The 22,654-nt window shown below is 56.2% G+C and overlaps 8 protein-coding genes across 8 annotated transcripts; 3 read left to right on the forward strand and 5 right to left on the reverse strand.

Annotated features, from left to right (window-relative positions):
- Positions 1-690: 690 nt before the first annotated feature.
- On the reverse strand, positions 691-5,774 carry IE81DRAFT_324215 (hypothetical protein). The gene is made up of 2 exons (XM_025514173.1): positions 4,975-5,774; positions 691-4,896 (listed from the first exon to the last, which is right to left on the reverse strand). Exons 1-2 carry the CDS (start codon positions 5,506-5,508, stop codon positions 820-822), a joined length of 4,611 nt encoding a protein of 1,536 aa, XP_025368885.1. The 5' UTR covers positions 5,509-5,774; the 3' UTR covers positions 691-819.
- Positions 5,775-7,809: 2,035 nt separating this feature from the next.
- Positions 7,810-9,555, reverse strand: IE81DRAFT_157465 (MFS general substrate transporter). The gene is made up of 4 exons (XM_025510501.1): positions 8,409-9,555; positions 8,251-8,344; positions 8,159-8,182; positions 7,810-8,091 (listed from the first exon to the last, which is right to left on the reverse strand). The coding sequence occupies exons 1-4, from the start codon at positions 9,474-9,476 to the stop codon at positions 7,943-7,945; spliced, it is 1,335 nt and encodes a 444-aa protein (XP_025368886.1). The 5' UTR covers positions 9,477-9,555; the 3' UTR covers positions 7,810-7,942.
- Positions 9,556-10,558: 1,003 nt separating this feature from the next.
- IE81DRAFT_157565 (hypothetical protein) lies at positions 10,559-12,533 on the forward strand. Its single transcript, XM_025510502.1, has 2 exons — positions 10,559-11,108; positions 11,179-12,533. The coding sequence occupies exons 1-2, from the start codon at positions 10,663-10,665 to the stop codon at positions 12,449-12,451; spliced, it is 1,719 nt and encodes a 572-aa protein (XP_025368887.1). The 5' UTR covers positions 10,559-10,662; the 3' UTR covers positions 12,452-12,533.
- Positions 12,229-13,843, reverse strand: IE81DRAFT_324219 (hypothetical protein). The gene is made up of 3 exons (XM_025514174.1): positions 13,115-13,843; positions 12,833-13,029; positions 12,229-12,665 (listed from the first exon to the last, which is right to left on the reverse strand). The coding sequence occupies exons 1-3, from the start codon at positions 13,457-13,459 to the stop codon at positions 12,545-12,547; spliced, it is 663 nt and encodes a 220-aa protein (XP_025368888.1). The 5' UTR covers positions 13,460-13,843; the 3' UTR covers positions 12,229-12,544.
- A 305-nt stretch (positions 13,844-14,148) lies between these two features.
- Positions 14,149-16,444, forward strand: IE81DRAFT_324220 (putative PGK1-phosphoglycerate kinase). The gene is made up of 5 exons (XM_025514175.1): positions 14,149-14,573; positions 14,651-15,504; positions 15,575-15,684; positions 15,793-15,864; positions 15,943-16,444. The coding sequence occupies exons 1-5, from the start codon at positions 14,414-14,416 to the stop codon at positions 15,995-15,997; spliced, it is 1,251 nt and encodes a 416-aa protein (XP_025368889.1). The 5' UTR covers positions 14,149-14,413; the 3' UTR covers positions 15,998-16,444.
- Positions 16,416-17,194, reverse strand: IE81DRAFT_314731 (hypothetical protein; the record flags this gene model as incomplete). The annotated part of the gene is made up of 3 exons (XM_025512511.1): positions 16,416-16,655; positions 16,763-16,834; positions 16,996-17,194. The coding sequence occupies 3 exons, from the start codon at positions 17,192-17,194 to the stop codon at positions 16,531-16,533; spliced, it is 396 nt and encodes a 131-aa protein (XP_025368890.1). The 3' UTR covers positions 16,416-16,530.
- Positions 17,195-18,524: 1,330 nt separating this feature from the next.
- IE81DRAFT_291421 (WD40 repeat-like protein) lies at positions 18,525-20,195 on the reverse strand (the record flags this gene model as incomplete). Its single annotated transcript, XM_025511900.1, has 6 exons — positions 18,525-18,686; positions 18,768-19,198; positions 19,225-19,320; positions 19,373-19,547; positions 19,618-19,939; positions 20,092-20,195. 6 exons carry the CDS (start codon positions 20,193-20,195, stop codon positions 18,525-18,527), a joined length of 1,290 nt encoding a protein of 429 aa, XP_025368891.1.
- A 1,290-nt stretch (positions 20,196-21,485) lies between these two features.
- Positions 21,486-22,490, forward strand: IE81DRAFT_348063 (hypothetical protein; the record flags this gene model as incomplete). Its single annotated transcript, XM_025516219.1, has 3 exons — positions 21,486-22,100; positions 22,197-22,251; positions 22,333-22,490. 3 exons carry the CDS (start codon positions 21,486-21,488, stop codon positions 22,488-22,490), a joined length of 828 nt encoding a protein of 275 aa, XP_025368892.1.
- Between the last annotated feature and the right edge of the window lie 164 nt (positions 22,491-22,654).

The raw sequence follows: 22,654 nt of genomic DNA on the forward strand, positions 1-22,654 counted from the left end.
CATTGTCTCATTGTTCCTGGCATTGACGCCGGCCTGTTCGAGTACCGCACCTGCCGTCGGCATTTGATTGCTGAGGTACGAGATGGATGCAGGATCGCTTGATAACTTGGCGTTCCGCTGCGTCATCGCGGCACAATAGATGTTCGTCGACCGTTACAACGGCACGCGTACGGAAATCCGCGGCCCGACACTCGTGAGTGTTGCTCTCTTGCATTGGGCAGACGATGCCACCGGCCTGACGAAGAGCTCTTGCAGCTCAGAGACACAGCGAATGCGGAGCTGCTGAGTGAAGCCATCCATAGCGAAGGCTGGCATGTTCGATCGGGCGAGAAGCGCGGGGTGAGAATTCCTGTGCGCGGGGTCGCACGCACACCATTCACGCGTCAGAGCTGCGACGGTTGCAAGCCGCTCGCGCGGCAGGTCAAAGCCGAGAGCGTGACGGCAGCGTAGCGAGTCACTGTCGCGAGTGAGTGGCGTATGGGGAAGCAAACTTTGGGAACGAAGCGTGCGATGGTCGCTGTCATCATTGCGTCCATTGCGCCTATCCAACGCGCCACGTCGATTTGCACATGGATGTGCAGCTCGCTGTCGCAGGGGCTCTCGCACGGTAAGACCGCCTGGACCACACTGGCGGTGCTGGCTGCAGAGCTGAATTTGGCAGCAGGGCGAGTGAGCGTGACTCTGACACTGGATGGATGTCTTTGCATGGTGTCTGTAATGTACAAGAGTTCGGCAGGTATCAGGTGTAGGGAGTTTGAGTATTATTGACGTTCTTCGGCTGGCAATGAAAATGTTTATGTTACGGTATTAGCAGACGGGCTAAGGCGGCGGCGCATTCTGTGAAATGATGCTGGCGTGCTGTGAACGCAAAGCAGGACTAGGAAGACCAAGAGAGACGAGCTCCGGTAATTGACCTCTCGGTGAGTCGCCCAGTCTGCCGCTGACAGGTCTCGAATGCCCATGCAGGTCAAGCAATCTGCCCTTTGAATATGCAGGCGACGTCGATGGAAGCCCCTGCTCGCGCTCGGGGTACGCATTTTCGGGTAGGCGAGCCGCGCCTGGAGCGACGTTCATGATGGCTCTTGAGCTGCTCAAGTGCGCCAAGGACAACACTGTTCCGTCGTCTGATACCTCTGCGTAAGCTTGTCGTGAAGGCGGTTTCGGGAAATCGAGCAAGGCGAATGAGGTACCCGTCGACGTGACGGTGGCCATTGTCGCAGAAGAGACGGGCCTGGCTGGTGGCGGGCTCACCAAGGCGGGCTGGCGCTCTGCACGATCTCGCACCGGGCGAGAGGGTCTTTCGGCAATAGCAGATCGCTGGTGAAGCGTCTCCGCCTCGCTATCGGAGCTGCCTCCATCAGCTGACCGGCGAACATATTCTTCTGCCGTCTTGAAAGATGTTCTCGAGTCCACCGTGGAGGCTAGTATGCTCTCACTGTAAGGCGTGCTCCGACTCGTCTGGCGCATCTCTGCCCGAAGAGAAGGCGCCTCAGCGATCAAGACCTCTTCATTGCTCGCAGGTGGCGACGAAACGGTGATCGGCCTCAAAGGCTCTCGCCGCAGCTCCCACCCTAAAGGCGTCACCATCCGCTCGGGGCTGTCGTGAGCGGCAGTGGCCGCGGAAGCGACATCATCAGCGGCCTCCGAGCCCTCGCCTGCGGGCATTGGGCCTGCCAGACCCATGAGAGCCAGACGAGTGGCTAACAGAGGATCATTCTGTTTGCGCTTGGCGTGGTCCTGACGCCGCCGCTCTTCGCGCTTCTGCTCCTTTTCGCGATGCCTTTTCTCGCGATCGGCCTGTTCTTGGCGCATGGCTTGCGCGGCTTCTTCGCTCGTTGCAAACGACTTTCCTCTCCTCAATGAACCTTTACTGCGCGAGCGGTCGTGCCCTTCTTCTCGCCGAGAAGTCCTCTCAGGCCGCTTCTCGAAGCGCGAGCCCCCATCACCACCACCACGGCGGGACTTTGTGGGCGACTCGATCGTCGCGCGAGTGGATGCTGTGTCGTGGGCGTCGGCTGCGCCTTTGCTGTCGTGGCTGCCACAGTCGCTTAGAGGGCCAGCGCTAGCAGACTTTCTCAAAGTGTCCAAGCGCAATAGTGTCGCTGGCGCATTCTTCTCCTGAGAGGGGACCTCTGCTCGGAAAGTAAAAGTGCCCTCACGCAAGTTGCCGCTCTGGGAGGGGCGAAGAGTGCGGGCAGTCTCCAGAGCACGTTCATCTTGATTGGCGCTATTTGTTTGGGAAGCCATGCCGTGTCTGCGACCTTTTGAAGTGTTGCGCTTGCCACTTATTCTTAAACTCGGCGCAGGTGGCAGCGCAGGCAAAGACGGCAGAGCCTTGCTCGTCGGAAGGCCCGACAGAGCAGCAGGCCCGCGCGTAGGCGTCTTGGGCACGTACACGCTGCTAGACATGGGCTGCGAACGCGACCGTCGTACGCGTTTGGAGGGCGCCTTACCCAGCCTTGCAGCCTCGTCCAACGTTACCTGTGTCGGCGCAGATCGTTGCACCTGCCTGCTCGGCTGATTTGGCGAGCGTAAAGAGGGACTCTGGGTAGGACCCAATATCACTTGGTCCGGTGCCTCTGGACTATGCGCAGTGGTGCTTGGCGATCCACCAGGCGTAGGGGCGGTAGCACCATGTCTAGCTGTGCGACACGCCTCCAGCTGCGGTGCCTGCCAGATTCGAGGCACTGCACTGCCCGAGCTAGCAGCGTTGCCGGCCCACTCCGCAACCTTGGCTCGTCCAAGAGGTACAGCTGCCATCCGTCGCGCCTGCGAGACCTGCGCATCGAGCGCGGACGTGTCTGTCGCGCCTGCATCGCTCTCTTGTGTGCTTGCACGCTTGGATCGACCACCAGCGGATAGAGTAGTCGAAGTGCGTTTATGGCGAGCAACTCTGCCATGATCGACATTGCCGAAACGCAACTCTGCAAGTTCGTCGACAGGAGATGTCCTCGCATCCTCTTCTAAGCCTTGTTGCATGTGCATGCGCCGAATGTTGGCCGCGTGCGCTTGCGCTGGCGTCAGCTCGGGCACCGGCGGAGTACCGTTACGTGATTCCCGATCCGGACTAGAGCGAGGACTCTGTACATCCCGTGTGCTCGACGGAGCACTATTTGACCTTGTGCCTGGTGGTCGAAAGAACAGGCTGGCCTCCTCGCCCTCAGTTTCGGTGTCTACCACCAAACGTCGAAGTTTCATGATCGGCGTGTCGCCTCCGTCAGTGTCTGTGCTGATGAGGCTGTAGGGCCGCATATCTGTCCTGGCCGAGCCATTGCTGCGTTCAGCTGCCCATTGATGTGGTGTCGGAGCGTCGGGCCGTCGTCGCGAGTGGATCGTTCCCGGAGTGTCTCTGCCATCGGAGCCATCGATTTCGCTCCCTGTCCCCTCCCACTTCCATGCCGACAAGTCGGCCACGAATGCTCGGCCGCGGCGCAGAGAGTCGGCGCCGCCAGACTGACCCTCAAGAGACGACTTCGCATCCGCGGACGCCGCCTCGCGCGCTGCAACTCTGTCGTTTCTTTCGTCGAAAGTGAGTCCGAGCCCATCAAACTTTTGATCCGCACCTTGGCGTCTTCGTGGCGTCACGTCTTGCAGAGCTTGCAAAGACGCACGAGGCGTAGCCTGTGTGTCTGCTTGCAGGGGAATCTGATCACTGAGAAGGGCAGTAGATGAAGCTTCATCTGGTATCATCTGACCCTTTGCGGTCCCTTCGCTGGTTCTGCGACTGCCAGGTACGGACATGTTCGGGCTCGAAAGCGGAGAAACCCCTGCCTGTCTCATCAAAGCGCGCGGGTCGAGAGGTCCAGCAAGATCGGGAGTCTCCAGAAAGCGTGGGGGCGCTCTGCGTCTGTTAGACGGGGACGAGCCTGCGGTTTGCAGGCCGGCTTTGGTGTCATGCGACGATGAGCGCGGGAGAGTCGACCTGTGCCCCAAAAGCCTGGCGGAGTCCAGAGACCGACCCCGCGGCAGAGGAGCGCGCTTGTGAGCCTCATGATCGTCGGGAGCTTCAACCCAGCCGTCGATCGAGCTGCTTCTTGCTGCAGGCACACCCTCGCGCGATGTCCGTTGCACACGAACCGCTTCTTCGTCTGACAATTCCTCTTTTTCTTCGTCGCTCGCTCTGCGCTGAGGTGCACGCCAAGAGTCGATTTCCGGCGTAAGTGGCATTCGCTCCTCTTGGGCGCGCAAGTGAGGAGCTCTCAAGCGCAGACTCAATTTGCGGCGGTGGCTTGCAGCGTCAGAGCGAGTGCCATCATCTGAGGTGCCCGCATTTGCTGCTAGATCCCCAAAGCCAAAAAAGGACATTCTGCCTGGGCTGGTGGGATTTGATGTGGTACCTGTTCGCCTTGCGAAGCTCAAGCTCCGCAAACGCGCAGGGAACGCAGTACGAATGGAGCTGGCGCTGTGCGCTTGCTGATGAGTGGGCGCTGAATGAGGGGTGTCGTACGAAGCCATCTGAGCGGTAGAGGGCGGCGCATCGGCATTTGAAGCTATGAAGAGCGATCCGAACCTTCCGGCCAGGCTCGTGCGCCTCCTTCGCTCCTGGACCGAGCCAAGCGAGCTCGTTTGAGATGGACGTTGGCGCGGCTGCGAAGGACCAGAAGCGGTGGATCGCAAATCAGGGTCAGATTTCAGCGCTGATTGCTGGAGAGCAGCGACATCTACCACAGGGACAGATTTGCTGGGGCCATGAGAGCCTTGCGTGGAGCGCTTTCCTTCGGCCGAGGGGCCAGCTTGCGAGGTTGTCGGCTCCTGCGACCCCTTTGCGGAGACGATCGAGCTTCGAAGTGGGAACTCAAAGGTTCGCACTGATGCGTCCTTCTCGACCGGCCCAGAGGGGTTGGAGGCCCTGCGCCCTGACTGTGCCGCGCTCATATGTGCTGCAGAGGTTTCGCGCTGCAACGCAAGAGGCCCAATGCGAGTGGTGGTCAGCATTGCATGATCTGTCAAGCACGCGGCACTCCTCGCACTCACGCTGACAAGCTGCTCGGCGTCTTGTGCTGGCTTGCGCTTCGAGAAAAACCTTGAAAGGCCTCCGGACGCGGACGAGGATTTCGCAGCATGCTTAGCAGGCTGCGCGGACTGAGCTTCGCCGCCTCCGGCCCATCTCCTAAAGGACATTGATCTGGAGATGCTCGATGAGGTAGACGGGCTCGCCTGTTGCTGAACTTGCGCATCGCCCGCAATGATGTCCTCCCGCACGTCTCGGTCTTCTGCAGAGTCAGTCAAGTGCTCGATGGCATCTTCTCTGGTCCATCCTGCGAACTCGTGCTCGTCTTGCTCTGTATTTGGGACGGGGCGCGATTGCACGAGCGATGATGCCTCTCCAGCTGACGAAGAGGGACGGCCGCTCAATCGGTTGCTAGCCTTCACTCCCTTGCTCGAGTGCAGACCACTCAGGTGTGCAACCAATTGGTGTGGATCTCTGGATGAGATGGCGGGTTGGTGCGAAGAAAGACCTCTGGTAGGCGCGCTGGACTTTCGCATGCGCTGGGAAGCGCTCGTCATCGTCAGCCTCTCCACCTGCAGTAGCAGCTTCGTCGTATTCGCTACTGGTCGAGGTTATGGCTTTGCCTTGAAACCCGCGTGTCTTCTTTGATAGGGCGTGCGCAGAAAGTCAACGTGACGGTCGTGAAGAAGAGTCGAAGATGGGGCAGACCGGTCTGCGACCAGTGACGCTCTTACAAGAGCACGCGAGGTTGAGCCATTTGAAGCTGTAGAAGGGCATATACGAGTCGACTCATGGGCAGGACCCTTAGCTGCGAATGGAGAAGATGTCTGAGTTTGAGTTGTCAATCGAACAGCGATTGCTGATGTGGCCTGCCATGGACACAGATTTGGAGCCTGCAAAAGAAGGTCCGCTCGCGGATGGCCCGCGCTAAGCCATATGCGCTGCTGCAGAAGCACAGGTGAAACCTTGTTTAGCACGGCCGCGCCGCCACACAATGACAACGGTTCTGCGCCATTGTCTTGACGCCCAAGCTGCAATGCGCGTGGTCTCGGGGGCGTGCAGCGAGGAGAATCGCTCTGCACGTATAGCACGGTACGTGGTGATGTAGGATGCAGCGTCCACCAATCAAGGGAGTGGAGTTCATCCGAGACAGTGGCAGCGCGCTGCGAGTCCAACATCATGGCGAGTGCGGACGCAATTGAAAATTGCATCCACATTCGTGATTATGGGACACTTTGCGCGCCTGAGACCCCCCTCGCAAGTCGGCTCCGCTAGATTGGTCTCGGCGACGCGGCTGAATCGTTGCGAAGACGAGCGAGACAAAAAGACGCGTGCGGACGACACCGAGGCGCGTACGTGGCTTACGGTACACGCCCGCTGTTGCTTGAGCATGAGCCAAGGGTCTTCACTGAGCCTTGTCCTCAGCAGTGCACCGGTACCGCTTGCAGCAGAGGCGAATTTCTGTCACGTCGAACACTTGTGACTTGTGACCACTGTACCGGAGCACAGTCACGACGCGAACCTTGGCCTCCGCCCCACGCGCTCTCTGCGACTAGCTGCGACTGCGCGCACTTGATCGCGCCTCGCACCGCCTAACGTGCCAGCAGCCATCGCGTGCGCGCGTCCCCACGCTTGAGCTCCCTCCTTGCAGCCAAAGCGGGCCCTCGCGACTCACCTCGGAAAAGAATGCCGTTCCTCGCACTCTCTAAGTTCAGATGCTTGACCTTGTTGTCTTGTCGCTTGCCGGTCAGAAAGGCAAATCCAAATTTGAATATGGTCAGGGTGGCCTCTTCTGGCCCGTGGGGCGCGAGCACCGCCGGGACCTGCTGGTCGCTGCTGGTCCACGGGTATCAAAATAAGCGCAGCAGCGCTTCAGGGTCTCGCGAATTTTTCAAACGCGGCTCGGAGCTCGGAAGCTGGACCGACCCGCTGCGACGCCTCAGTTTGCTGAAAACTCGCGACCAACAGCCAACCAAGCTTTCGAACGCGCCTGGCGAAACCGTGAATCACGAATGGAGTGAGTGTCTGCACTCGCGACCGGTCGGTCCAAATGCTTCGTCTTGGCTGTGCACGTACAAAGTTGCCGTCAATGTGCGCTGGATCGGTCAGAAACCGTACGGACAAAGGGACGCCAGGCATTCAGCAGCGTGGGTCTGTGCAACGCCAAGTACTTGAATGCGGTGGTGGGTCATGTGAGAGAGCGATGGAGGGGCGGGGTCGGTTAGAATTTAAGGCGAGGGGGAAACAGCAGTCCCTCTGCCATATATATACCCACGAGCTAGAGAAATAGGTCATCATGATCCGGATTGCAAGCCTATAGATGTCTTAGACATGTGCGCATCAACACCTCCGAGAACGGGCGACGTCCCAGTCAGCCGGGGAGCGACAATCAGCAAACATAGCGACGCGTCGCTCGTGACTACTTAGTTTTCTGCAGGATCTTCGTGTTGCTTTCGGAAGTAGCGCACATCAACTTAGAATCCATTTCATCCGCACCGATTTTTGAGAGCAGTCCTTCATTGCGTGTCGATGCGAAGCCGGTGCAACTCATGCCTCCGTATTTGCGATCACCTGAGACCTTCGGTGTCGTCACATGTGGTACAAACAAGATGACATCCGGGCCATATGTATGCAAGATGCATATACGGGATGAGCTTTGCATTTGCGCGAACGCTGCTGTAAAGCGAGTTGGATCTGCTGAGCGCGTGAGGGGATTGGATTCATGATTGATTCGTAATTGGATTGATTATAAGGCGGCATGCGGCCGCTGACGATTGAACCAGATTCGCGCAATTAAATGTAGCCAAATGTGAAGGTGCATCACCTGAGACATTCTAGCATGGGGCGCCTGGGCCCAATAAATCGATCAGCTGCTCAGCTGCCGGTCGATCGGCTCTGATCCCGCTCATCCTTGCCTTCGTCATGGGGCTTCATTGGCGCTGTGTGTGACACACCAACAATCACGAATAAAGCGGGTCGAGCGGCCTGGTTTCACGATTTGCCAATCTCCGACTGGGCAAAGGGAGATCTTTTGCGCAGGGCTTGGCCCTTCCACATGAGCAGAAACGGCACGAGAGCCAAGACGAGGGCGACGGAACCAAGCAGACTCGATGCCCATGGATACGTGAGTTGCTGGTACACTGCACACCAAAATAACGGCACTGAGCTGCTCAGCTCTTCTCTGCTCGCCCTCACGGGAGCACTCACTCCTTTCGGCTATAAGGGGGAATGCTGTAGATTCATAAATTTTGAATGTAAATTCACGCTGCGCCGGCTGAGTCAAACACCTCAAAACTCACCTGTGGCCAGTATATTGCGCAGGAAGCTCTGAGCCGCAATCGCAGAAGAGCTGTAAGCGCCGTAGCAGTCGGAAAAGTAGCTAAAGATGCATGTCTAAGGGCATCGACAGGGTTGTGAGCGCGACCCACTTGCACCATTCTGCTTTCCCATGACTTACGTAAACCAGGAAGAGGCCCGTCATGGTCATGGCTGTGCCAATTTGAGGCACAATCCAGGGTATCTGATCAGGCCGGGCGGTCCAAGCGAGGACAAAGAAGCCGAACGAGAACAGAAGAGCTCCGAAACAGGCGCTTGGTAAACGCTGCTCTGGAGTGCTCGCGACTCCGCGAGCCTTCAAGATGGCGACGTGTAGCACAAGACCGAGAAGAGCGCCCACAGCGATGCCTGCAAATGACAACCCTCGCGTCATGTTGTCCGACGTGAACCCATATGGCGCAAAAACGAGAGGTAGCGATTCGAGAAAGAGATAAAGCACACCCCAGGCGAATGCAATCCACACGCTGAGCGTCAGAGTGATTGGTTCGGTGAGCAAAAAGTAGAGTGGGCGGAGCGCCGAGCGGATGACCGCCTCGCGCAGAGTCTTGAAAGCGGATCGAGACTGCAAGGGAACTTGGGTCGTTGACGAGGATCTCGAGGCCGAGTCGACCTTGCACGCGGCTTCAGCAAGCTGCCGCCGGGCTTCTGCAGGCAGTGTCTCCTTTCGAAAGAAGAGGAGAATCACTGCGGCAGATGGCGCAGCCAGGGCCAACAGAGTCCAGAAGATCCATCTCCAAGAAACATTCCCGCCCGCCCAGGTAAAGGCGATGGTGCCAATAGGTGTTCCGAGAAGTGCGGAGAGCGCAAAGAAGGCCAGTGGAACATCTCTCTCGTCTTTCTCCCAGAGGTCTGCGAGCGTGCCTCCGACCATCGTTGAGCCGACCGAGCCTGCAGCCCCACAGATGAACCTGGCGACTAACACCGTCTGAATGTTCCGGGCTAGAGCATTTGGCAGGAAAAACAAGAAAAAGACGCCATAAGAAACGAGGTAAACTTTTTGGCGTCCAAAAGATTCACCCAGAGGGGCGAGAGCGAGGGGGAAAATTGCGACTGCAATGGTGAAGAATGAGATGCCACTGACTGCGAGCAAATGAGGTGTCTCGAGATCCTCAGAAATACCTGGCACCGCTTGTGAGCGGCAATTGAAACCAAGCTTGACATGAAGCACGATGTCAAAGTGGCGGCCCATTTGGTGGACTTGGTCCAGTTGCGCGGATTGCGGGCGTCGCGGGCCCACTCCAGAGCGGTAGACTCTTCTGAAGGCGGTAAAGACGAGTTTTGCGTGTCCCTTTGTTGGTGCTTGCGAGCGCGGTGTTCCTCTCCCAGTGCGCTTAGGATGCCCCGCCCGCTATCCTTGCTGCCAGGCCAGCAATGCATCTTGTCTTGTTTGATGCATTGACTGCAGGTCTGGTGGCAGATCTGTTAGATGGAGGTGCGAAGAACATTTCGCGATGCGACATTTGACGAAACCCAAACGAATTGATCTGCGTGCAGCGTGTCGAATCGTGAATGACGCGCTGGAAGACCCCATCGCGCGTTGCGCCGGGCTTCATGCGCCTCGCTCAGTCTAAACTTGAAGACTGAAGAGGCGTGTTGAGCCATGCTGCTATTGATGATAGCGTGGTGTGGTGTAATGTCGTGTGGTGTGGTGCTGCATGGTCATGCTGCCTCTGAAAGGCTTCAAGTCACGTGTGAGTGTGGGTAGCACCAAAGCTCCACCAGCAGGGAGTCGTGTCCTCTCCACAAGTTGTGGTTTCACATGATGATGGCGGTGCGTGGATGATTCGTGTGGCTTGCAGCCCAACGTACGTGCCTAGCTATAATCAAGAATGAGCCACGAGTGTAGCTGCAACCTCTGTACCTAGATAGGATGGACGGCCAACGCCGCAATTTCCGCGCAGCACTCGCAGATCCACACGCACGACTTACGAGGAGTGCACCATCACCCGCAGCAGGCCCAATCGCGGTGCATTCACTGATTCACGCTTCGTTATATGCGCGGCACGGCAGCGTCAATCGGCAGCCAAGAGGAAGCGAGCTTGAGCCGATCAAGTGCTTCTTCGCCTTCGCTCAGGACGCCCGGTGCGCCTTCGTAATGGATTCCATCCAGCTTGTGCTCTCTCGCGACTCTTCTTTCTTCTTTCCGCCTGGGGAGTCTACGCTTCATGGCCCGCGTCGTCCCACCAAATCACGATCCTTGAGTGACGGCTGGCGATGAAGCCAAACATGTTCGTGATCTCGCATTGCGCAGCGGGCAGATAAGAAGCAGCTATCCCAAGAAGATCACTGGATGTTCGATCTCTGTTCATGCCACCTCGTCACAAGGGATTCCCACCTCCAAAAGGCATATCGTACGAGGCGAAAGCAAGCAGACCATGAAGAGTCCTCGCGTCCTCCGCGCCGGTTCGACCACAAAATCTCCAAGCGCAGCCAGCGCTGCTCCGCAAAAGTTCAGATGGACTTCATTCGCGCTCTTTGCCGGCAGCGCGCTCTTGGCTCATGTGCTCCTGGCTCGCTCTTGGTACTCTCGCTTCTTGATCGGGCCGTCTTTGCCTGATCATTGGGTTCGCAACCTCACATACACTCCCGGCTCCTTGACACATCCAGCGCAAGCAGAGCAGCGTGGTGACCCTCAATGCCACAAGTTGCGAGCAGCAAGAGCAGACGCACGTGCCAGGCGCGGTACCCAAAGTCTAAATTTCTGCGAAGACGTACTGTTCCTTGAAGGCTTGGATCACGAGGGTGACGTTACGCCATTGTTACTCGCTACTTGCGATCCGGGTCGAGGAGAATGGAATACGGTCATGGGACCATTGAAAGAGTGAGGCAATACAAGGCTTTCGTTCATGATGGCGCCAAGGTGGACTGACCAGTGTATTATTCGACTGCAGGCCTCAGCCTCGTGGTGGACTGTGGGTATGGGATCCAGCGAATCCAAGCGCAGAGCCTGTTCTACTCTCGCCTTCGCTGAATACAACACAAGACCCATTCCCAGACTCCTTTCACCCATTGGGAGCTGCAATGTATCCCTCAAGTTCAGGCGACGAGCCCAGCACGCTCTTGGTAGTCAATCACGCCTCGACCCACTCTACTATCGAAGTCTTCTCCATCTCGATCCACGGCGAGTCTGGTGTCCCACGAGCCGAGAGGATCAAACTGTCCCACAGGGGAACAATCAGCGATGCTCTCGCCACGCATACTCCCAACTCTATCGCCATGCTTAGCCAAGACTCGTTCCTCGTGACGAACGATCATCTTTTTGCGCTTAGGCCACCACCGAGAGAGCAGGTCGTCAACCTTTTGCAGGCTTTGCGCGCTCCGCACTGGCTCGCTCTACTGGGCGCCGCCGTCTTGACCAACCCAATCCTCAGTCAAATTCTGCCAAGGATCGAAACATTCATGGGTCTTAAGCTAGGTTGGGTAGCACGGGTGCAAATGCAGCCCTCTGAGCGCACCTCCATCACTGTGACTTCGGCCCTCGCGGCTCAAGGGATTGCATTTGCCAATGGCATTTCCGTCTCTCCCAAAGGTACCACGATCGCTGTCGCGAGCACGACCCTCCCAGGTGTAGTGCTCTACAGCCCGCATCTCGACGGCGATGGAAAACCAGATTGGTCTCGTCCACTCGAAAAGAGGGGAACCATCCACACGCCTCAAACACCCGACAATTTGTCCTTTTCCTCATCGGATCATCTCGGTGCCCGTTCACTGAGCCACACTACCCAAGGCAATAGCGAACGCGTGCAAGACGACCCCTTCGACGCATCCAGATTGGTGGTTGCTGGGCATCCCCACCCTTTGCGACTCGTCGGCATGGCTCGCACAGTCCGGAGCTCGAGGCCAAAAAGGGCCGGAAGCTGGGTGATAGACATCTTGCCCGCCTCTTCTACCCTCTCAAAAAGTGTTGCGCACTTACGAGACGACACGACGGATGACTCCATGGTTCGCTCCACGAGGTATGCCCCCATTGACCTCACGAAAAGTCTGGTCAAGCCAAATGCCGCGGAGTGGGTCGTTCGTAGCCTGTACCTGTCCACAGATGGCGCAGAACCGGGAACACCGAGCAGTGCAGGCGCAGAGTGGCTTGCTGGAAAGGAACATGGCACGCTTGTCATCTCTGGTCTCTACGGAGGAGTCATGGTCTGCACCAAGGTAGCCACTTGATATCTTTGGTCCAAACACAACACTCTGGCGTGCGCGTTGCGATGATGCATGATCGATTTCGTCCTTGCGTCTGCCCGCACAAAGCAGACTTGCTCATACACGGTACCGCTTTGTGCTTCCCTTCTCGAAGAGCAATCTGACCACGTACACTTGCCCGACCGAGATGCTGATGACCACCAAGGCTTGGACGATGGAATACCAAAACATTTTCCGCCTGCATCGACGTGATGCAAATGTGGTCAGCAAGTGCAGAGAGCTGGTACCACATGCGACGCTCCTCCGCCGGACCAGCACCGCTGAACCACGCGTGGCAGCGCAACCTCCACCGGCCGCCCTTTTGTGGCAGGAGGACCCTTCTATGAGTCATCTGCATGTACTCACTGCGTACCCTTGACGGTGTTGTACCCTCGATTCTCCCACACTCTGAAGTAGCGCTGCGTTCTGACCACATTCGTCAACTGAGCATCCACCTTGCCGATCGACTCTTCGAGGGGAGCCGATGACTCTGAGAGAGCGGCGGCAGAGGACAGCGGTAAGTCTAACCTCGGCTCTGACTCCACGGTGATGTCGAAATCGATCTGGGTGGGAAGAGCGGATGGTCGAAGGGAGCATAGGTCAACAAGGTGACGTGAATGACACGCAGGGCGTTGGACCGTCGCTCACCATCTTATCGGCAAAGTTGCTCATGTCGTTCTCGAAGCAGAAGGCGTACTCGCCCACCTCGTTTCCTGTAAATACAATGTCCAACTGTCTTTCCTTGACGCCTTCCACTATAGTGCGGTCGCTAGGACTTCCAACGTGATAGTCAATATCAAAACTCCCACCGCTCTGGACCGCAAAGTAGAAACCAATCTTTTCTCCAACTTTGTCCACCCAAGCGTAGAAACATGACTTTTCGTGAGGTTGCAGAATGGTCGTCAAGGCTGCACCTTGCACCGAGACGCAGCTCAGACTGAGCAGCAGCAGCGCCAGGCATGCTGCTGTCAGTGAGAACGCGCGGCTGTGCATTGCGGGAGGAGGATCTTCAAAGCGACGAAATAGGGAGAAGATAGATGCTGGGGCGCTCAAGACCACGCAAAATGATCAACGCTCGGGATGTCTCCCAGATGAGGCGTCGAGAGTGCAGAGGGTGCGGACGACCAAGCGTCGAGGGACCAAAAGGTGCACCTTCAAGGGAGTAGGCAAGCCGTGGAGCAAGGCGAGCCAGGAGCAGCTCCGGACTGCCTGATGCGAAATTCTTCCAGCTTGCCGTTGCTGAACTCTGGGTGTCGGATGTGAAGGGCTGATGCGAGTCTGATCAAGACGCAGATATGGAGAGACAACCTGCCAATGTCGAGGATGTTGCCATGGACACCTCCCAGTCGTGAGTCACGAGTGTGAGTGTAAGCTGTATGTAGGGGTGCGTGTATGCAGCTGTACCCCGCCGCCAATCAAGCCAGCTATAGCTGCTGTTGCAAGCCTGTCGCACGAGACGCGGACGGTGGAATCAAGCCACGTGTCACATTGTGATGCTGCATTTCTTGTCCATCGCGCCAGGGTGCACGCACGGGCCCGCCGGCTTTGGACGGAGTGATCGAGCTTGCTTGGGTTGGGGCGCGCGGAGAGGCGCGGGACGCGGAGCGAGCGCCTCACCTCGTATAGGCGAGCGAGCGATGATCGGAGAGCAGAAGATGTTGATCGTGAATTCGCATGTGCATGGCGGTTCCCTCGCTGTCTGTGTGTGAGAGCCTGATCAGAGACTCTTGACTGCACTCGTGAATCGCGAAGGTTGAGTGCATGCTGCAGGCAGAGGGCACCAAGGCGTTGGAAATCTAACCAGAGATTGTTGAAAATTGCGATCGATGAAATTTCGACTCGCAGTCAAGAGGGTACACACTCCGCGCTCTCCTTCCTATTTCCAACCCTCATCTCCATTCGCTCACTAAAACAAATCTCGAGCTGAAAAAAGAAATTCCCGCCAAAATGTCTCTCTCCAAGAAGCTGGCCATCACCGATGTGGACCTGAAGGACAAGCGCGTCTTCATCCGCGTCGACTTCAACGTTCCCATGGACGGCAAGACCATCACCAACCCTCAACGTATCGTTGCTGCTCTGCCCACCATCAAGTACGCCATCGAAAAGCGTGAGTGCTCATCTTCTAAAGTCGTAGCTTGACAGGCTGCTAGCATGCTAAAGGCTATGCCCCTCACCGTGCGACAGAGGCAAAGGCCATCATTCTTGCATCTCACTTGGGTAGACCAGATGGTAAGGTCACTCCCAAGTTCTCCCTCGCTCCCGTAGCAGACAAAGTCTCCGAATTGCTGGGCAAGCCAGTCGAGTTCCTGCACGACTCGGTGGGTGACCATGTGGAAGCGGCCGTCTCGAAGCTTTCCGGCGGACAAATTGCCCTCCTCGAGAATCTGCGATTCCACGTCGAAGAGGAGGGAAAGGGTGTCAACGAGGCCGGAGAAAAAGTCAAGGCGGATGCTGAGCAGGTCAAAGCTTTCAGATCCGGTCTGACCAAGTTGGCAGATGTTTACATCAACGACGCCTTCGGCACTGCTCATCGCGCGCACTCCTCCATGGTGGGCGTGGATCTGCCCACCCGAGCAAGCGGTTTCTTGATGAAGAAGGAGCTCGAATTCTTTGCTAAAGCTCTGGAGAGCCCCGAGAGACCATTTTTGGCCATTCTTGGTGGTGCAAAGGTGTCCGACAAGATTCAGTTGATTGAAAACATGCTAGACAAGGTCAACAAGCTCATCATCTGCGGAGGAATGGCGTTCACATTCAAAAAGACCCTGGACAATGTCAAGATTGGCAATTCTCTGTTCGACGAGCCAGGCTCTCAAAAGGTGGCTGGCCTCGTGGAAAAGGCAAAGAAGAACAATGTGGAATTGGTCTTCCCTGTGGATTACATTACTGCCGACAAGTTCGACAAGGACGCTCAGGTCGGTGCTGCTACGGACGAAGAAGGTATTCCGGACGGATGGATGGGTCTCGACGCTGGACCCAAGAGCCAGCAGCTGTTCAAGGACGCCATCAAGAGCGCAAAGACCATTCTGTGGAATGGACCCGTGAGTCGAGCTCGCAGAGCTTGGGGCGAGCCATACTGACCTTCCCCTCTCATGCTCTTCAACCGCATAGGCCGGTGTGTTCGAATTTCCCAACTTTGCGAAGGGATCTAAAGCCATGCTTGACGCTTGCTTGGAAGCTGAGAAGTCTGGTGCGACTGTCATCGTCGGTGGTGGAGACACGTGGGTATCAATGTCTGGGTCGCTCGGTTGCAGATAACAGACTTGGAGTGGCGCGCACAAAGGTTACGCCTGTGCTGACCTTCTGTGCAACCACACCTTTCTTCTCAGAGCTACCGTTGTTGCGAACTACAAGGCCGAGGAAGGCATCAGCCACGTCAGCACTGGCGGTGGTGCTTCTCTGTGAGTGTGACACTCTCCATCCCTTTCAAAAAGCCGCCGTCTGCTTGCTCACGAGGCTTTTGCACGCCCTCATCACAGCGAGCTGCTCGAGGGCAAGGACCTGCCTGGTGTTTCCAACCTTGCTGAAAAGTGAGGCTGCCAACATGTACAACTGAGACAGACCCATGCGAACGCGCGTACAACGTGTTCAATCATCCATAGAAGCCCCGATTCGAAGCGCGAGTCTTTCTCGATGCAATCCGTTGGCGCATGGCTTGTATGCATGCGCACATGAAATTTGGTGTGCTGTAAAAGGCGCAATGACTAGGAATACTGGTACAGTTGATGATTGCGGTGGGAATGCGCGAGCTGGGGAGAACGCAAGGCGCGAAGTGAGAGTCATGCTTTTGATTAGGACATGCTTGCTGACGTCGAGGGCAGCAGCTCTCCGTTTCTAAAGACAACGCTGAGTGCAGACAGCAATACGCTGACGCTGGTCCAGTGTGCTGTTCAACAGAGCATCTGGAGGTCTTTAAGTACGTCGAGTAGCCGTGCTTGTGGTCTCGTGATGCAGCAATCAAGGTGCCGTGCAGCGGAAGGATCGACGAGTGAGGTTGAGCTACCAAAGCCACACACCATTCATCCTTCTCGCCACTACGCGAAGACGTTGTGAGAATCGTGTATCAGTCAGCCTCGACTTCCTCGCGTTTCATCAGATGTTGGCCCCCTGTTCCCTTCCCTAACCCACGCGCTTGCGCAAAGACTCACCTGATGACCACATGTCCTCTCTGTGCATCTATAGAATGTCGTCACTGCATCGCGAAGCACATTGTTGGTGGAAATAGACTCAGTCTTTGTCGCGTGGGCTGTTGTCTTCAAGCTGCACTCGCACTACTACGACTTGAGCGACGGCACTCACTTGGCTCATCCGCTGATCTGATCTGAATCTGCAGGAAGAAAGCTTTGGGATTCTCGCATTTTGGACAAGGGGCTTTTGGATGAGATCGAAGCGTGCAAAGGTCGGAGGAGCAGACATTTGAGGCAGAGCGGCGGGGTCAGCTTCTACATGGGCACGTGATGGCCACACTACTCCGAGATTGATCAAAGCCCCCCTGCGCAGCGCAATGATGCATTCGCTCCCGAGCGACTCACCATCCGTAGCATCCACATTCTTCCAAGCATCTTCTCCACCCATGATATCGTCCACCTGCTTACGTCTCAGCCTGACCCTCGTAGTCATTTGCTTGGTGATGGGAAATTCGTAAGGGCAAGTTTGGCAGGTCCATTTGTTTCCTTCTCCCTCGGTGCTTATCAACAGCCCGTTGGCACACGTAGGGCAGAATAACGACATCTTCCAATGAACGAGAGCGCTTGAATCGGCGCCCTGTTCTGTGCTACGCGCGAGTACGGGTGCAGTGGTCAAATTGTGAGGGTTGGCGCTGCAGCTCCGCTTCGAGACGGCGACGAGGTAAGGGAGAGAAGACCTGTAGCGTGTGTCTTACAAGTGGAGCGCAAAGGAGCAAAAGCCTGGCGGGATGCTGAGCGCCGACTGCGTCCAGTAACGTTAGGCCAACGAGGCGTGTGGGTGAGCCAAGTGAACGAAGTTCGCCGCGCATCCAATGATGACAGCAATCGACTCGTGAACCACAAAAGTCCTGCGTGGCAAGTCCTGCGTATGAGAGACCTGCAGAACACGAAGTTTCAAGAACGGTCGAGCGTCACGTGACTGACTTTCCGCCACCCGCTCGACGGCTATTCCTCATTCGTGATTCACGGTTATCCTTGATTGCTTCGACTTGTAAGCGAGTGTGGAGGTACGTGAAGTCTGTAGTGGCAAGTCTAAGAGATGCACGAAAGGTTGTTCATGAACGGCTGGTCACGAATGGAGGTGTTCGGTTGCGTAAGGAGCCCGGGGTAGAGCAGGTGATTTACTTTATTCAAGATTCTTGATTGACAGCTGCTGCAATGCGTCGGATACCGATCACGCGCTTCGATCATGAGTCGGAGATTGCCCCTCCCTGACCGGCGCACAACTAAGAATGTACTGCGGGAGGCATCGACGACCACAGTATGCTTGATGGCGACGATTTCCCATCCCCGACGGACGACGAGCCTCACCCTGCGAGAAGGGCTCTTTGCCAGCAGCCCACTTCTTGCACCAAGCCGTGCATAAGATGACCAGTGCCTAGCGGGATTACTTGACAGTGCAAAGCAGAAGCGCAAGAGCTTGCGGGCAAGATGTCGCAGTAACACGCATGAACAGCAATTTGGCGGTGAGAGGTACAGTGAGCCGCAGTGTGCCTTATGAATTCGTGATCCTGTTCCGTAACATGGAGATCAGGGCCCAAAGGCCAGGAGAGGACTACACATTGAAGTGTATCGCAGATCCGCCAATGTGTCGCCTTGCTCTGCCTTTGAATCTCTTTCTCTTTGCCTCTGCTTTGCTTCCTCCTTCTTTTCTTTGATGCATCCGTCTCCTCAGTTCTGTTTGTTAGCGACCCCGCTGGTCAACCTCTCACCATTCGAACGTCTACAGCATGATCAAATATTCTCGGTTGGATGCTCTACCAAGGTGCAAAATTCGTGATTCTTTTCCACGCCTGAAATCCACGTTTGACAAGGCATGTCAAAATCTCCTACAAAGAAGCGGGTCGGCATGCATTCAGAGTCTGTGACATCCGTCAAGCATTGTAGTGTGAAAGAGCATACAGGAGCACCTTGCCACGGCTGTTGGCCACAGCAAGGTACTCGGAAGCGTTGGAAAAGGCTAAATCGGTCACGTGTCCCAAAGGAGTGCTGGAAGTTGGCCAATTCGAAAAGGCGGTCAGGGTAGGAGCGTGCACCTAAGAGAGAGGGGATTCGGATCGAGACTGTCAGTGTGGCTTCAATGAAACCGCCTAAGCGCGCATCACGGCGACACTCACTAGCCTCAGAGCATCCTTGACGCTCCTGCTTGCTAAGGCCAATACTGATCCATCGTGGTTCCACTTCATGCTAGTGATGCTAGTCTTGAGGTTTTCGATGGTCTTTCTGGCCGACACGGTGCCAATGTGCGCCGCATCATCCTGCATCTTATCCGCCTTTGCAAGTTCTTTGTCATAGATAGATACGACGCCTCCTTCGCTTCCAGCTGCCCAGAGCGTGGCGTCGCAGTTTCCTTCGAGCCCTTTGGGAGCAAACAGGTCCACATCCCTCCTTTCCACTTGCGCCCTCATACTTCTCACGTCCCACACGTGCACCGTGCCGCCCTGGTTTAGCGTCAATAATCGATTGCCTCCGGCGCTCGGGCTCTGATCCCACGACATGCCACACACGGCAGAGTTGGATCTCAGCGTGGACGCCAGACCCGCCCCTCCTCCTCCAGCCGCCCCTCCTCCGGACGATCCAGATCCCCAGTCCAGCAGATGAATAGCACCTCTTCTTCCTCCAACGGCCAACAGTCTGCCACTGCCACCTGTTGCACGATCGGGTTGGAATCTAGCAAAACTGAGATCTCGTTCAGCGCAATCCGCATCGCTGTGTGCTCCACCACCTCTCCATGGTGTCGATCGAATCGATCTTCCAGATTGGAGATCGTATGCATAGAGGTAGGGCCGTGGGCCCGCGAGCAAGATGCTGCTGCCGCTAGGATGAAAAGAAGCACGTGTCAAGGGTAGCGATGGAACAGATACGGACTGCAAGAGCGGATTTGTCGTGCCGTCAATCTGAACGAGATAGCAGAGAACTGACGTCTTAGCCTAGAAGATACAAGTCGCAACCACTGCTATGTCTCACCTCAAAGAGCCTGACTATTCTGTCTCTGCTTGCAGTGAGCATCAACCTGGTCCTCGTCGAGGGGTGCCAATCGATGCACTCGATGCCAGCCAGAGCTGCTGCTCCATCCTGTCCCGCAGAAGAAGTCACCACCTGATTCGCATCCCTAGCTCTTCGCAGCTGAATCTTCTCCCGGGGGAGAGGTGCTTGCTTGGTCTGCTTGGTGGGCCTAACCAGCGTCCCAGCTTTCGAAAGTAGAGAGGACAAACCTGCATTCGTGGCGTTGTTGGAAGCGCTTGCAGCGGACTTTGCCCACGCTGGTCGAGGATGTAAACGCTCGTACCTGCAATGATATAGGCCAAGCGAAATCGGGTCAGACACAATGCCACTTGCCCTGCCTCGATCGGCAATTTGCTCGCAGTCTCAGGCATTGGGCGGGCTCAAGCGAGGTTCCCAAAGCTCGAGTCTGGCGACTGCTGATGAGGTTACACTCACATCTCTCGAAGTCTCCTCTCGTACTCCACGCCGGAGACGTGCGTCTCATCAGGATCATTTCGCAACTTCCTCAGCCTCTTTGTCCCGACGAAAGAGCCATCCATAGCGCGAGCAGATGGGCCCGCCAGCGCCACCTGTAGTGATGAGAGTGCCGAGTCAGTCCAGGCAGGTCGCCGAGTCGTCGTTGGAAGTATCCGAGGATCTGATTCTTCGCCTTCATCTGCAGAGTCCGAGTCTGCCTGAAGTGCGCCCCCTTCTTTTGCTTCATGATCGGACTCGCCGAGCGCGGCATCATCCTCAAGCTCTGTAGCCTCGGTATGGTCGTCGTCATCATCGCTGAAGTCTTCGCTGCCCTTTTCCTCCTCCTCAATTTCACTTTCGCTTCCCACGCCTTCAATCGTAAAGAGCTGCGAAATGGGCCGAGGGTCAATGAGCATCGCTCGAGCCCACGCATGGTCTACCACTCACATCCTCATCCAAGACATGTTCCCTGCCCGTCTCCTTCTGCTCCAGCGCATCAAGCCTTCGCCTCTTTCGTTCATCTTGGCGCCCATCATTCGCAGCAGGCGTGCCAAAGAGGGAGCTCGCTAATCTGCTCTCCTCGGCGGTAGCTGGCAAACCTGCGCGTTTGGAAGGTCGTAATTTGAGAGCAGCGCTAGGACGAGAGGATGATTCGAGCGCCGAGATTTCATCTTGTGCTTCGGGCGACGTCGAAGGCCCTGCGACCTTGGAGCGCTTCGGCATGGCTTTGCGGCAAAGAGGAGGCTTTTCTTCGGAAGTACGCTATGCGGAACGCTTCGAGCAGCTGTCAATGTCGGGTGCGAGGCAGTGATGGGGTCCAAAGATGAGTTGTGCAGCTTTGGAATTTTGACTGATCAATATTTGGGAATCACGAATGCGGAATCGTCATCGAAGCCACTTCGATCCACAATCCATCCGTTGAGTCGTGAGTCAGGAGTGTGATTTCATGTAGAGAGCCGGAAGTGTGAGTACTCAAATTCCTTCTCTGTCTGCAAAGTCAGTTTCCCTTGCGCATCACTCACGACTTTTTTCTCGCTTGCGCGCGAATGACTGGCCCGGGGCAGTCACGTGACATGCTACCGGAGCGTCGTCCACCGCCCGCGCGCAAAACATCCAAATGTGTGGTCACTCGTTGCATGGCGGTGGAGGTGCACAATTTGAGCTGGTTGGGCTGCGTGTGTGCTAAGCAGAGACAATCTTCTGACTGACTGTTCACTTGGCTACAGCAACCGGATCGGTGTTCACCTCAATTTGGCAAGTGTCAAGGTCCTGCGGATTTGGTGCACCCCACCTCCACGAAGCAAGCAGCGGGCGTTAAGAGGATCCGGGCTTAGTGCATACAGCCTTCCTCACAACTGTGACCTGCCGTGAAGATGTCATCTGTGTTCCCCATTCAGGGTGCATTCGCTGCTCTAGCAGCGCCTCTGCGAGCTTACGGACAACCCTTGCGGCCTCAGGGCATGTACCAGCTACGTCGTCTTCATTCTCGGTCCACTTTTCACGGGTTGGATAGCATGACAGTCCGAGCTCGCGTTGATGCTGCCAGCGCGCTAAGCCTGGGCAAGAACTTCCGCCGTCTGGATACTAGGGCCGATCAGAAGGGCTTCGCCTCAAGCTCAACCCAATACTACCCTTCGCAGACGCGACATCGATCACAAAGGCTAGCAACGGACGCCTCACGTCCCTATGCCTCTCCTCGTTCTTTGCCGTCCCTACCTTCCACCTCCAGTCGTGTGCTCTTCGCCCTAGGTCTAGGTACAGCAATTCTCTCCTCCTGGGCGCTCTTCACAGCACACGCAACCAACAAGGAACGACTGAGCAGCAGTGTTTTAAGAGCTGCGCTGGATCAGGCAAAGGAGAATGTCTCGCTCAGAAAGAGGTTGGGCGTGGGAAAGATCGCTAGTCTGGATGAAGTGGATGCTGATTTAGGAGACGTTAAATTGGTCAGAAGCTCCTGGTTGCTGGGCGATGCTTGGGTGGGAGGTGGTGTGAGTGCGAGTCAATGTCATCCGCCCTGCAAACACGTCTCTGTTCGCCCGTTGATTATTGACACCTTTATCATCTCTTCTGGTGCTAATTTCCAGATCAATATGATGCAAGGCCGGATAGACATTAACTTTCAGGTCAAAGGACCTTCTGGTGAGCTCCGCGTTCTTCAATCTCGACCTGAAATCTCTGCTCTCCGCTCATACCTTCTCACTCTTCTTCTCACCCGCTCAGAGGAGACTGCAACGATCTACTTCAAATCCTACAGACCTTCTCAAGAGAAGCTCTTTGTGATTCAAAGGTTTGAAGCGGTACTGGACAAGAGTGGAGAGGTGATTCCGCTCAGTGGCAGAGTGGGCGGAGGTAGCAAAGGAATCACAGCTGGCATCTAAGGCTTTCGCTGTACGCGTCCATGCGCGCAATGTCCATAGCTGCTCTCAAGCTCACAGGTCAAGATGTCAATTCATATTCTGAAGAGCTGCATGCGGCCTTGCTTGTTCACTGGCGGTCTGGCAGGTGACGACGGGGTGCACATTACCAGCATCAGGAAGCGTTT

This window comes from Ceraceosorus guamensis (genome assembly GCF_003144195.1).
Source record: "Ceraceosorus guamensis strain MCA 4658 unplaced genomic scaffold IE81scaffold_38, whole genome shotgun sequence".
In the NCBI taxonomy this organism is placed as follows: domain Eukaryota; kingdom Fungi; phylum Basidiomycota; class Exobasidiomycetes; order Ceraceosorales; family Ceraceosoraceae; genus Ceraceosorus; species Ceraceosorus guamensis.

Excerpts from the sequence above, each read along its gene's own strand:
- IE81DRAFT_324215 (XM_025514173.1), bottom strand. The coding sequence starts at position 5,508 with ATGACGAGCGCTTCCCAGCGCATGCGAAAGTCCAGCGCGCCTACCAGA. Across the intron at positions 4,897-4,974 it reads ACGCCGAGCAGCTTGTCAGC|CGCGAAACCTCTGCAGCACA; the intron begins GTGAGTGCGAGG and ends CTTGCGTTGCAG.
- IE81DRAFT_157465 (XM_025510501.1), bottom strand. The coding sequence starts at position 9,476 with ATGGGCCGCCACTTTGACATCGTGCTTCATGTCAAGCTTGGTTTCAAT. Across the intron at positions 8,183-8,250 it reads GCGCAATATACTGGCCACAG|CATTCCCCCTTATAGCCGAA; the intron begins GTGAGTTTTGAG and ends ATGAATCTACAG. Across the intron at positions 8,092-8,158 it reads CCCCCTTATAGCCGAAAGGA|TGTACCAGCAACTCACGTAT; the intron begins GTGAGTGCTCCC and ends TTTGGTGTGCAG.
- IE81DRAFT_157565 (XM_025510502.1), top strand. The coding sequence starts at position 10,663 with ATGAAGAGTCCTCGCGTCCTCCGCGCCGGTTCGACCACAAAATCTCCA. Across the intron at positions 11,109-11,178 it reads GTCATGGGACCATTGAAAGA|GCCTCAGCCTCGTGGTGGAC; the intron begins GTGAGGCAATAC and ends ATTCGACTGCAG.
- IE81DRAFT_324219 (XM_025514174.1), bottom strand. The coding sequence starts at position 13,459 with ATGCACAGCCGCGCGTTCTCACTGACAGCAGCATGCCTGGCGCTGCTG. Across the intron at positions 13,030-13,114 it reads GCAACTTTGCCGATAAGATG|ATCGATTTCGACATCACCGT; the intron begins GTGAGCGACGGT and ends CTTCCCACCCAG. Across the intron at positions 12,666-12,832 it reads AACACCGTCAAGGGTACGCA|GCGGAAAATGTTTTGGTATT; the intron begins GTGAGTACATGC and ends ACGTCGATGCAG.
- IE81DRAFT_324220 (XM_025514175.1), top strand. The coding sequence starts at position 14,414 with ATGTCTCTCTCCAAGAAGCTGGCCATCACCGATGTGGACCTGAAGGAC. Across the intron at positions 14,574-14,650 it reads CAAGTACGCCATCGAAAAGC|AGGCAAAGGCCATCATTCTT; the intron begins GTGAGTGCTCAT and ends ACCGTGCGACAG. Across the intron at positions 15,865-15,942 it reads ACTGGCGGTGGTGCTTCTCT|CGAGCTGCTCGAGGGCAAGG; the intron begins GTGAGTGTGACA and ends CCCTCATCACAG.